Raw genomic sequence first — 13,726 nt, 5'->3', positions numbered from 1 at the left:
ATTTACGCACCCCAAATCAGGTTCGGGCGAAGTTCAAGGCCCTGAAACAAAAGTATCATAAGGCCAATGAGGCAAACCGTAGAAGCGGTTTGGGGAGGTCATCATAGGTCACTGTGGGTCAGAAACATCCTGCGCCACGGGCGGCCCGAAACGCTTCCGCCTCTGTGTCTAAAGACGAACCGTTTTCTGTGGCGAAACGTTTCGTACCGTTTCGAAACGGTATACCGTTTCCAGTCTAAATCGGGCCTAAATGTGTTACATAGTTCATAGTGCACTTAAGCTAGTTTTTTCTGTTCACAATACATTCCAATGACAGATGGTCATCGAAACGTCGGCTTGAAAAAATAAATGGTTGTGATAAAAAGAACTTTGCTATTCAATTGTTCTTTGTAGTTTACATTAAACCTAGGTATCGGCAACAATGCACAGCCCCAATTTTACCTGCTCTAGCCTAGTTTCTGGACTACAATTCTACAGTGATATCTGTAAGGCCACACCAAGTAAATTTTATGGATGACGTCCTTTGGAGACCCTAAATCTAATGCGAGAGGGCGAAAAAAAAAACAAGAAGGGCCCTAAAAACAAGATGCCTAGATTAGAAATATACCAAGAGACGACAAATGTTAGGACACAAATTGAATGAGGTGACACAGTGTAACAAGCAAGAAGTCTTTTATTCATCATCAAAACAGCAATAAATCAGGTGGAACAGCAGTTGTCGTCTTGTGCTTTGGGGAGATAGATGGAGCGATCAGCAAGTTTCTTCAAATGTGGCAGCATGTACCAAACTGAATTCCTAATGGAAGTCATGATTTCCTTGCTTGATGCTTTATAAGCTTTGATCTGTACAAACCTATTTGCGGCACTGTCGTGACTCTTTGGTCATAGTTACAGGAAGCGGAATTTCTTGTGTTTTTTTTTCTAGGAACAGGCCAAAATCAATGCGCCTGCGGACGTCATCCATAAAATTTACTTGGTGTGGCCTAATCTGATAAAGAAAAACCATCAGGCTTTTCATACACCTTTATTGTCCAGGCAGTCTCCCCTGTAATCTCTCTTGGCGTCTACATCCCCACAGGGGCCAGAGGCAGTTTTATCTTTTTACAGCAAATATAGAGAGAGGACTGTGATCAAAGGACAGGGTACATCATTCTGGACTGGTAATGATTCCAGACAGCCTTTCAACAGATAAAATCCCTTATTATCAATATCGTTATTGTCAGTTGGAAGGTGCTAGTATTGCAACTGACGGAGAAGAAACCTCGGTGATCAAATTAACCTTCAGCCTGCTAAGGTACCCGTTTGTCACCAACTTTGTATCGGTTACCAGGCCAGGTTAAAGGTATCCAGTGCAGTTTTTAGGGCTAGGAAACCCAATTTTTCAAAGCCAATATTCTAGTCACTTATCTACACTGCGAGTCAAAATCACACTGTCCCAGTGTATATTGACCCTCATGGAGAAAAAATCCTGACGGAAAATGGTTACTGGGAGGGCCCTGTGCTGATTTTTTGGGTACCACCCAAAAAATAAAGGACTCATCTTGTGGCTTCTTTCTGCAGTTTTAAATGCCCAAAGTATGAAATACTGACTCAAATGTGCTAATGTGAAGCAGTGTGTGTCAATGTCACAAAAATTGCCTTATTCAGAATATTTCCAGTTTTGCTGCTCTAAAATTGCATTGGATGCCTTTAAGAAATGTAAAAGATATACTGTCAATGGTTCTGAACAGTTTTTCGTAAGATCCACACTTCTGAGTAGTGCTTTTAAAATTTACCTGGTGCGGGTAATTTTCGACGTTACATGCACCAGTGCAGGTATGCAGAAAAAAAAAAAGAGTATTTCAAGCCATGGTTTTACCATGATGAGACAAGAGACCTAAATATCAACTGAAGAGATTTCCCTTTGGTTCCTGATCAAAGAGGGACAGGCCTGGCCGGCGCCAGACTTTTCCTTTTAAAGGCAGGAGAACGTATCAGCCCTGGTCCACGGTAATTAGTCTCTTATTGGGCTACAGGAGTTGACAGTCTTGTAGTCTCACTCTAGTTAGCATCATGGAGGAAGCATTTAAACCCGGGATCAGGGACACCAACCGAATTCTCCGCTTCTCCAATATGGAAACAATACAACCTGAAGTCTACTGAAATTCCTGTCCTTGTTTTTCTACATTACTTTTATGTTCACAGTTGTCACTGTTGCTTCTTTACTGTGAACTTAACAATACATGAAATTTTGCTACCGTGCAAACCTTGCCATGCAAATATCTTCTATGCTATTTTTTTTCTGACTTGGTAAGTTGAGATAGCAGAAAGACAAAGCTATAAGGAGTCATTTTAAAACTTTTACAGCTATAATATAGTATTAACATTGTTTCCTAGGACATTTTGTTTCTGTTCAAAAAAGTGTCCAAGTGTCTTAGTTGGACTGGCCCTAACCTATTTTGGAGTTGAAAAACCGCAAGAGAGACCAGAGAAAATAGGCCCAAGGCTGATGAGATTACTGCTAATACAATTTGTGAAAAAAGACAGCATGTGTCCTCAGAAAAGGTCAATTGAATAACTTCTGGTGTTCTTCTTCTAAATTCTTCTTTTGCAGAGCTCGAAATACTGGGTGCATGTGCACTTTTGTGTCCCCAAAAATGGAGCTGTGCAACTAAGTTTTTGACTGTGGGTGCACCCAAATACCTGTGTAGGGTATTACTATGTCAAGGTACTGTTCTAGACTAGCATATTTGTGACATCACCTTGAAAGTGTCAGAAAAAGTACTAAAACCTTTTGTTGTCTTGTTGAAAATTTTGTTAGCTATGGATTTTGGGTCATCACAATTTTTCAATATAATGACAGAGTTTGCTGACATTCTACTTTTCCATCTTATGTTGTGCACCAAAGGAAAGGAAAGGAAAGGAAAGGAAAGGAAAGGAAAGGAAAGGAAAGGAAAGGAAAGGAAAGGAAAGAAGGGAAAGAAGGGAAAGAAGGGAAAGAAGGGAAAGAAGGGAAGGGAAGGGAAGGGAAGGGAAGGAGTGCCTTACCTGACGACGTCGTCAATGTTGTTTCTGTAGACACCCTCCAGTTTCTCAGCAGGAAACCCCATCGCTATGATGTTAGGATAAATGTCTGAGGACAACTGGTTAAGGAAGAGTTCATATCTCATACAGACACTATCATATCAGGCAAAACATCAATGGCACATATCTTAAAACCCTAATAGCATGACAAGAATAGTTTAATAGAACAGAATAGATTAGAATAACAGTTACTTTGTTCCTATTACCTGGTCACATATTATATATCTACTTTTTACCCTGTATGTATTCCAACGTTATTAGGTTTAAGTAGAGACAGTAGGTTCGATAAGTATATCGTACACGTAGAAGTTGTTAGCAAAGTCTTATATCACCACATTTTTCTTGTTAATGTCTGTATGCAATTAGCCCTCGGGCATGAATTTGCAATAAACATCTAATATCTTAAAACACTTACAGTGTAAATTGGTACATTTCTTATAACAGTGTAGGTTGGTACTGTCCTTGGTGCTGACTTGCATCACATGTATAAAACATCTGCCCAATGAAACTACTTTATGCTAAAACCTGATTTGCACGACTTTTAGTGTGCCTATAACGGAATGCAAGAACAAAGTTGCTACATTTCTTAACTCATATTGTGAACTACAAAATCAGTGTCCAGCAAATGGCTTTCATAACCATAATATCAATAGAATAAAAACTACTATTTAAAACATACCAGTATGCTAAAGAAGACATGACATAAACAGATATTTTATCAAGTTTATAATCCAAAGTATCCATGTAGCTTGTTTTAGGGCTTATTCAAAATGCTTCAGGTATGAAATAATGACGAAATCATGCCAAGAAATGGTAAATGTAAATGTCAATATCAGACAGATTTCTTCATCCAGAATACTTTTTTTGCCACCTTGAAAATGCCTTTAAAGTTTAAGATAACTGCAAAGTGAGTGGCCAGGCAAAGACTGTTCTGTCTCAGTGTTCGAAATACCTGTCTGCAGTCTGCAATCTGCAGATAGATTTTCAAGATTGCAGAAGAAAAATGTATACAATCTGCAATTTTGCAGCAGAAAAAATTGGCACTTGGGATTTGACACTTTTGGCCTCAAGGACAGACACCACTTAAGCTCCTGTTTTGAAACAACAGGAGCTTCTTCACTAATTTGCATCAACCTTGTCTTGACTTGTCTATCTTTTGTTTCCTTTTGGACTTCCAAAAATTTGTCTTCACTAATTTGCATATCAAGCAATACTTCATGCTTATAAACCTGCAAGATTGTAGTATGGAGGCTTGTGTATTTGCAGAAAGTATTTCCAAATTGTAAGAACAAAATTTTTACTCTTCTGCAATATTGCAGAGCACTGAAAAAAAAGTAAAAGTATTTCGACCACTACTGTCCTCTGGAAGAGTAATGTTGTCATCACACCTACATACAGATTGTGCCCACACTGTGTTCAGTCCACGGCTCACTTCTACCATCAGATTTACACACAGTAATGCTAGCTGGCAGCTCGGCGATAACTTATCACGAAAGGCGTTCATTATTTTTCCACAGTTTGGAGATTGTCGGGTGCGATTACGTTGGTCCTGTTTGAGCGTCATTAGCGAGTAGCTGTTTTTTCTTTAGCGGTGTGTACGTGTGCTACTTACGTCTGTAAGAATTATCTTTAGGATAGCCAAGCAGGTAATTTTTAAAAAACTGCAGATCTACTGTGTTCTAGCCAGGCCTTTTTAGCATAGGGGCCCCCTATGCTATGATTTTGACCCCCTATGCTATAATTTTGACCCCTATGCTATAATTTTGGAGGGAGAACCTTCAAAAATCTTGAAAAAAAATGAAAATATAACTTTAGAATGAAGCTATAGCAAAGGGAAACCTTAACTTCATAAAATTTGTTTCACATTAAACAAGAAATAGTGTCTCAGGGGGATGAGTTTCTAAATATTTCGGGTCAATGCATGACTTGCGCCACGAAAGTTGCTCTTCTGTACCTGACCCCTATGCTGTGAAAAAATCTTGGCTAGAACACTGATGCAGACTTGGATCAATTTAAGAGGTCAAATTTCCGAAACAGGATTGAACTGTAATATCTAACACAAAAAGTTTAAAGCTGTTTCAAAATGACTTCTACCAAGCAACACAGATGGACTTTCTCGCTAACAATTTTATTTCTGACTCCCACAGATAAATAGCTAGAACCAGCCTACCATACAAAATAAGCAACCAGTTTCTGTCAGCAATATCGCATCTTTGCCTCACAGATTGCAGTATTGTATGGGGTTGGGTTGACTATAAAAAAAACAGAAAGTTGACTGTGCAAATTTAGTTTTACTGCACTGAACTTGCTTTGGGTGTAGTTTTCTAACATTCTGCATTGGTGCAGTTTAGTACCCTAGAGCTTGAAAATTTTGCAACACTGACAGTTGGACATGGTCCAACACAAATGTCAACCAATCCAAGGGCATCAAATCCTGTTGGACCCCATGTCAATGAACTCCCCATTTGCGTCATTACTGAGTATGATTACTTGCTGGGTCCATTCATGGGCAGACACGCCTCCAAAACCATCCAAAGTTTGGCAGTAGAGCCAGGGCGAAATGGCTCATCCTATATATCATCATACGCAATGCACAGAATACTTTTCTTTTCTGGAAAAATAATATCAGGGCTCGAAATACTGGGTGCATGTGCACCTTAGTGCACCCAAAATTGGAGCTGTGCACCCAATTTTTTTCTGTAGGTGCACTGGTGCACTCAAATATTTTTGTAGGTATTTTTGTACATATTAAATGTATACAGTAATACTTGATATTCTTAGCATCTAAGTGTCAGAAAATCTTTGTTGTAGTACTTGTTTAAAGTACAAGATTTTGAAGTTAGCTCCCATTTCAGATTCAAGCTCAGAAGAAGAGCAGTAAGATCTGTTTTATATGGTGCACCCAAAAATTGTTCTGTGCACCTAAATTTTTAGGTTGGGTGCACCAGTGCACCTATTCCCAAAAATGAATTTCGAGCCCTGAATATCCTAGATGCTTCAAGTTTTGAGATATCAGCAATATCTGGACGTTTGGCCTTGGGAGAGGTAGAAACGGGCTTAGTACATCTAAGAATTATCCAACAAATACACAGAACCTGCCAAAGCAATTCAGAATATATTTAGGCCATGAATTGTATGACGGTCATTGACCTCAAACGGCCTGGACAATTCAGGACCAAGCAATACCTCAGTTCAGTTACCCATGGTAGGCAGAAGCATTTGGGAAACTGAAGAACGTTATAAGCACTTGGTGATTCGGCCCCAAAATGGCCGTAACAGCAGACACAAAGAGACTTGACACTGTTAGCAAATGCATTTCGGAAACTTCAGAACACTCTGTTTTATGGCGTCAAATGGCCTGACAATTTTTGAAACAGTTTTGCAGTGACTCTATGGGGAAAGAATTTCCTTTGGAGTATGTTTGCGACCTCGAATAACCTAAACAGTTAGAGAGACTTGACGTTACTACACGATGATGTTACATTGTACATTACTAACAGGGATTCTTAGAAACTGGCGTAGACAGGAAGACGCACATTTGAACACCCAGAGGTCCCGTATCCTGTCTGAGGGACGGCTAACTGTCACGATCGACGACACCCCTGTCCAGAAGTGGACTGGTCCAGAATGTCATGACAGCAACTTTCACGCTACCAAAGAGGGTAGAAAAAACTTAGAAAGACACATAAAAATTAATTTTCAAACTGAAGTACACAACAAACACCCCTACCTCATAGTTGACTAGTCTCTATATACTATAGAAAGTGACATAATTGACATACAGTGTGGCAGCTACCACTTTACTTGGAGGGGTGTGTTAATGTTTGGAAGGGCACACGCCAGGGTTTCAAGGTCAAATTTTAGACAGATCCATAGTGGCAAGAGGCCAAGGCACACACACACTGGGGGTCATTGACCTTTCAACAAGATAGCATCTAGATGTAAATGGACAGGCTGATTGATTGGGAGGCACAAGATAGCATCCACATGTAAATGGCCTGACTGATTGATAGGGAGGGGCTGTTTGTTATAAAACACTGTTCAACTTTAAAATTAAAGTCACTGATCATTCAAATATACAAGGTTAATCCCAAACTATTAGCTGTGTGAAATAAATAATCATATTTTAATAAAGAGTGTTCTATCTAAATGGTATGTGACATGTTTCGTCGGCAACAAGTTGAAAGGTAGAATGTGCCAAAATTTATTAAGTCAATAAGTCTTGCCAACTTTGTGTCATTCTTTCAAACAGCAGTATTCCAGTCTAGTTAAAAATGTACATACATGTATATCAATCATGCCCTAAAATGCAGAAAATCTATGTAGCAAGTCTGTATTTTGTAGCATTTTCAAATAATTCTGCAAATCATCTGTGAACTCAACCTGCAACAGAGCCTGCCATGCCAGGCTACAACAGTGCTACATTGTAATCTTCCCACTTTCCTAGCCTGGATGCCAGACCCCAGGGCGACAACCATACTCCTTGGCTTTGGAAGCCACACATGGTATAATTTATCTTTCAATACATCTCTAGTGTAATGTCTAACTGAGGAGTGTCTATGATGACTTCCTTGGGGACAGGTTAGCCCTGGAGCCAAGGAACTAGCCTGCATACTAGCCCTGGCAACAGTCTGGTACCCAGGCTACATTTACAGAAGACTACTGCCCAGAGACACAATAATGTTTGGGAAGGAGTCAAATTTCACCTGCAACAATAGCTCCTGTCAGCCCCCACTTCATCCAGCCACATGCCTGATATATTCCACTAGATCTTATCTACCAAGGTTAGGAACAAACCTAATCAAGACCAGAACATCGCTATAAATAGCACCAGGGTGGGAGGGGGGAAACAGCTGGACTGCTACTAGTGCTAGGTCCCAGTTTTAGGTCTCATACGCCAGTTTCTCTGTGCCATTGGGTATAAGGCCACAGCAAGTAAATTTTTGGGATGACATCCTCCGCAGACCCCAAATCTAATGCGAGCGGGCAAAAAAAAAACAAGGCGGTACGAAAAAAACAAGGTTCCTACATTTTGAATTTGACTCAGTGGGAACATCACATATACACAGCCAGCATCACATATCACTGCATCAAAGTAAGAAACAAAAACATTAAATCAGAGCCTTTTCTTGTCTCCCCTCTCCGTAGTTATCTGCCATCCACCTTCCGGCATGGCAACAGACATCTTTGCCCGTTTTCGGCATGTTGACCACTGTCAGAAGGCAATAAATTTCTTGTTTTTTTTTCCAAAATCAGGCGAAAATTAATGCGCGTGCTGATGTCATCCATAAAAATTACTTTCAGTGGCCTAATGATAAAATGGCAGGACATTCAAGAACCATTTTTCCTGTCAGTAATAAACAAGCTTTCATGTCAAATTATTTTAATTTGAAGTGGGATTGAGGAAAAGGAATTTCTGATAGACCTAAACACACATTTTTGGGCCCACCCAATTATTTTCTAGACCGTACTCTTTCGACAAATAAAAATATTGTAATTATTAGAAACATACAGCATAAGAATATACAGGAACAGTGTCTCCTGTCACAGATATGTAAAGACAGACCACTAAGATGACTTTTGTTGACTCTTCTGATAGTTTGCTTTCCAAATATGGTCGGCATAATCCTGATTGACAGGCATTGTGGTGCAGAAATCATCTTGCCTTTTCTTCCAGCACTTAGGCCACAGCAAGTAAATTTTATGGATGACATCCTCCGCAGACTCCAAATCTAATGCGAGCGGGTGAAAAAAAAAACAAGGCGGGCCGATAAAAACAAGGTTCCTACATTTTAAAATTTTGACTCAATCATGGTACAAATGGTTTTGTCTCCTCTCTTCATAGTTATCTGCCATCCACCTTCAGGCATGGCAGCAGACATCTTTGCCCATTTTCGGCATGTTGACCACAGTCAGAAGGCAACAAAATTTCTTTTTTATTAAAAATCAGGCGAAAATTGATGTGTGTGCGCTAATGTCATCCATAACAATTCCTTGCTGTGGCCTTATGCAGGTACAAATTTTACTCGCAGGTAAATTTTCTGACAACTTTCAACATTGTAGATAACAGAAAATGGGTATTTCCAGCCCTGCCTAGCGTTGTGTAAATTCCTCCAATGTTTGCGACTAACCGCAACTACACAACCGCACTGCCGAGAGGATTAACTTCAACAATGAGCCCAAACTCCCCGCACAGGCAAAGAATTCCACAACTGGGTCACCAACCAGAAACCACATGGCATACAGACACCCCACTTAATACCTTGCGTAAGCAGCGTAATAATTTCTCTGTAGAATATTTGGCTTTTCGTACCTAGCTTGCTGTGCACGTCATACGTAATGCTAATCAGTCTATGAAAAAACGCGGAAAATGTGCAAAATTCGGTGACCTAGTTAGAGGTTGTATTGACAGAAGAAGGTGAAAGGTTATCTTCCCCCTCTGTTCCCATTCTATTCTACAGATAAGACTGTATGCGGTTCCTGTGACATGGTTTGAACAGGATACCAGGGACACAGATAACTGGGAATCTGTGTCGTGTACAATTTTACCGAATTGTATATTTCATGTCTACTGATTTTTGATGTCTAATTATATTTCAGTCCATACCATGGTATGGATGAAATATATTGTGTTCTCTCATGTTTCTTCTCCTTCTCCTCCTGCCACACAGTCAAAGGGATTCAACTCCGCCATCATTCAGCCAAATGACTTGAAATTTGGCATGGAGGTAGAGTGGGCCAATACCCCCAGGCGTTTTTTTCATTTTTTTGATACATGCCTTTGAAAATTTTTTATGAAGGTTTTTTGGGGCATTTTTCGCCAAAAAATGGATTTTTGGATCCTGAGCCCTGGTTTTACAACCAAATGATCTGAAATTCGGTATAAGGGTACCTTGAACATGTGTCTACAGAACAGCAGTCACATATTTGGCATACACCACTTCCAAATGACTCATTTGGGGGACTTTAATGGCTATTTTCAGCAAAAAAAGGGCCAAAAGTGCTATACCCGTTCCATGTTCTATCTAAAGAATGGCCGGTTCCATCCATGGAACACGTGTTCCATTGGGGGTTACCTGAGGTCACATTGCACCTAAGTGGTGCGTAATGACCCACACATTCAATTTTATGTGCCTAAGACCTTCAAAATGTATCAAATCTCATCATTGCTAGTTTTTGCATACCTATAATAAGATTAGTAAAGCTTTCGAGATTCAAAGTACTTGTTGTTGCATCTTTGTTCTCATATAGCTACTATTTAATTCATTTATTTGAGAACCTTTGCTAGTTTTGCACTGGGGTAAGTTTGGATAGTCCACTTTTGCGTGGGAGGGAGATGGACTGAAATATGCTGTATTTGCTCCCAAGCAAATGTCGGCCTTTCTAGTGTTTATTGTTTGACTTGGTTTCGTATTGTTTTGTATTATCATTTTGGTTTGGGAGGACAACTTGTAAAGGCGTTGATACACCTGTTTTGTCCTCCCTTCCACTTGTTTTTGCATGTGGTAAATTCAAATAAAGAAATAAAGGAATCGCACTGTTGGACCGTCTAACTGCTGAAATATATTTGTTGCGTTTGAAGGCAGCTACTTTACCTTGGCTTCTCAGGGCTGGAAATACCACATGCATATACACATTAGTGCTGGTAAAATTGGACCTGAGCATTTCTGATGTCTACCTGCACCTAACCTGCACTGGTCCATGTACTGGGTATATGCAGGTTAGTGCAGGTAAAATTGAAGCTGTGCAGGTATTTCTGATGTTTACCTTAGGGTTAGGTGTAACAAAGGGTTAGGTGTAACAAGTCGATCGGTGTAATATAGCCAGCTGCCGCCACGTTGCGTGCCTGCGAAGCTGGTGTGTTACGCCGAAAGGCGGTTATACCGGCTATACAGATACAGATACCTGCACCTAACCTGCACTGGTCCATGTACTGGGTATATGCAGGTTAGTGCAGGTAACATTGGAGCTGTGCAGGTAAATTTTTCTAATGTCTACCTGCACCTAACCTGCACCATGTACTGAGTTTATATATGCGGCATTGATTGCTACTACCTATGAGTTAAACAAGAAATAAATTGAATCTTGAACAGTTTTTAGTATGATCCATACTTCCTAAATTCTGAGAGGTGCAGGTAATTTTCAATGTTACCTACACCAGTGCACGTATGCAGAGAAGTATTTCAAGCCATGTTGCCTGTTGACTCCTGCAAAAATTGGTTTGTACTTGTTGCATACATTATGTCATTTTAACTTACACCTCCACTTACATATACCTACAGATGTACGTCACAGTCATGCATAAAATCAGCGAATAACCGCGTCCAAAACAGAGCAGGGCTGCGGAGCCAGTTAGCCTGATTAAATTGCACCTTTTGGTCGACCCTCCTTAGATGATAATTATATGAATGTATGGAAATGTCAACATACTGTAGAACCATTCATGTTTGAAGTAGGAAAAGAAGGTTTTTTGCAGTGTTTTAAGTTTCTTCGGTTGAAGCAATACTGTTGTACAAAAAGCGTCAGAGGAAATGCATATTCTCAGTGTCATGATTTTGCAGTGCAGAGCTTTAAGGTCAGTGTGAAAACCATCAAAATAAAATGGAATGCAAACATTTTAAGAATTGCAGTACAGTTACCAGACTACACACACCTAGTTGTTGCATATCTGTTGGTTGCAACAGTTTATGTTTCTGACTATAGCCTGCCTATAGCAAACTGAAGGCAGGAAAGAAGAATACTGAATACTGTCTCCGTATTTTGAATCTGTTATAAAATACTTCTGCTGCAGTACTGAGGACAAAAATTCTGCTGCAGTACCAAGGACAACCTCTAGAGGGTCCATAATATACCTCCAGCTTCGCCTTAGCAAGACCTACCCATATACCGAATGTCATTACAAGGCCTTCTTTGGTTATGCCAAACATAATTGTGCAGTAACACAGTCTATATCGAACACTACGTCCGACATCACCAAGGGGCCCACAAATTTGTTCTCGGGAGGGAAATCGAAAGTCTGTTCTTGAAGGCTCCCTAGTTTGTCATCGCAGAGAAATGGGCCATTTTACTGCGCTGTCAAATCAACTCTTCTGTACTAAATGGTATCACACGGGAGTTTTGGAGAAATGGGCCATTTTACTGCACTGTCAAATCAACTCTTCTGTCCTAAATGGTATCACACGGGAGTTTTGGAGAAATGGGCCATTTTACTGCACTGTCAAATCAACTCTTCTGTACTAAATGGTATCACAAGGGAGTTTTGGAGAAATGGGCCATTTTACTGGGCTGTCAAATCAACTTTTCTGTGCTAAATGGTATCACATTGGAGTTTTGGAGAAATGGGCTGTTTTACTGCGCTGCCAAATCAACTCTTTCTGTACTAATTAGTATCATACGGGAGTTATGGAGAAATGGGCCATTTTACTGCACTGCCAAATCAACTCTTCTGTACTAAATGGTATCACACTAGCCTTTTCATCTTGTTTTTAATTGGTTATAGCAGATATAAGCAAAAAATTTGAACCAATCATGGCATATAATTTGAAAAAATAAAGGAACAACGGAAGTCTACAGGGTTAAATTTTAATAGCACAGGGTACAATCCACTGATAGAAAGATTAATGACACTATTGAATACCCATTATTAGCTGATAATAATTCTTTCTTTCCTAAGTTGTCAGATCTGATCTGACCTCAGCCCAGCTTTTAGGAAGAACTTCCCAGATGCAAAGTACAAGCAGATGTTGGGAGGGAAGACTGTAAAATATCCTGGTTGCCCTAAAGATGGTTCCATGTCAAAAAATCAGTACAATCCCCCTTGTTTCGATCATGTACTGTTTTATTTCGCATTAGGCTGGAAAAAAAGAAGAGTTTTTGCTGCATTTTGAAATTTGCAGTTGAAACAATTCTGTACTACATAAAACTATAAAAGACATACTGTAAAGTACTCGCAATGTAACGATTTTGTGGTAAGAATTTACCAGTGAACACTACTAAAAAAACATCAGGAAAGTTTCTGCTCTTACAGTATCTTATTAAAAAAAGGAGCATGCTGCACTTGCTCCCATACATGTAAAACAAGACCTTCGGAAAATGCAATAAAGCTTGAATAGATTTCGTGCCTGTCGTAAGCGGCCCTTTCCGTGCCCTTGGCAGCGATGGAGATTGCTTGGCACATTACCTGGTCCACCCAAGGCAAATAGTGCACATAAAATCTCCCCGTATAAAATTCCGCCGAGACTCGGCTGTCAATCACGGCGACAGGGTTACAACCTGTCGCCATGGGCAGCTGTGGAATTCCTGCAGCTTTCGCAGGCACGTGGCAGCAGCTGGTTATATCTAGCAGGGCCTGGTATAACATGCAGGGCTGGAAATACCACCTGTATATGCAGGTTATGGCAAGTTGTTTCTGATGTCTACCTGCACCTAACCAACACTGGTCCATGTACTGGGTATATGCAGGTTAGTGCAGGTAAAATTGGAGCAGTGCAGGTATTTCTGCTGTCTACCTGCACCTAACCTGTACTGGCCCATGTACTGATAGATTTGTATAAGTATAACTACGTTTGGTGCACGTGGACTTTTATTTGCTGCATTTACTGTTACTAGGTCAGGGTTGGACAAGTCCAATTGCCCACTTGCCAAGGGCAAGTAAAAGTACTGT

At 40.1% G+C, this 13,726-nt stretch overlaps 1 protein-coding gene across 1 annotated transcript in view; it reads right to left on the bottom strand.

Annotated features, from left to right (window-relative positions):
- LOC109485401 (phosphatidylinositol 3,4,5-trisphosphate 3-phosphatase and dual-specificity protein phosphatase PTEN-like) overlaps nucleotides 1-13,726 on the bottom strand; it is a 50,029-nt gene that overhangs the window by 28,190 nt on the left and 8,113 nt on the right. The window contains 1 exon segment of the mRNA XM_019789002.1: nucleotides 3,028-3,112. Within this exon segment, the coding sequence (XP_019644561.1) occupies nucleotides 3,028-3,112 (85 nt within the window).

This window comes from Branchiostoma belcheri, unplaced genomic scaffold (assembly GCF_001625305.1).
Source record: "Branchiostoma belcheri isolate BF01 breed outbred unplaced genomic scaffold, Haploidv18h27 scaffold75, whole genome shotgun sequence".
NCBI classification, from domain to species: domain Eukaryota; kingdom Metazoa; phylum Chordata; class Leptocardii; order Amphioxiformes; family Branchiostomatidae; genus Branchiostoma; species Branchiostoma belcheri.
This window is presented reverse-complemented; position numbering and strand designations above follow the sequence as displayed.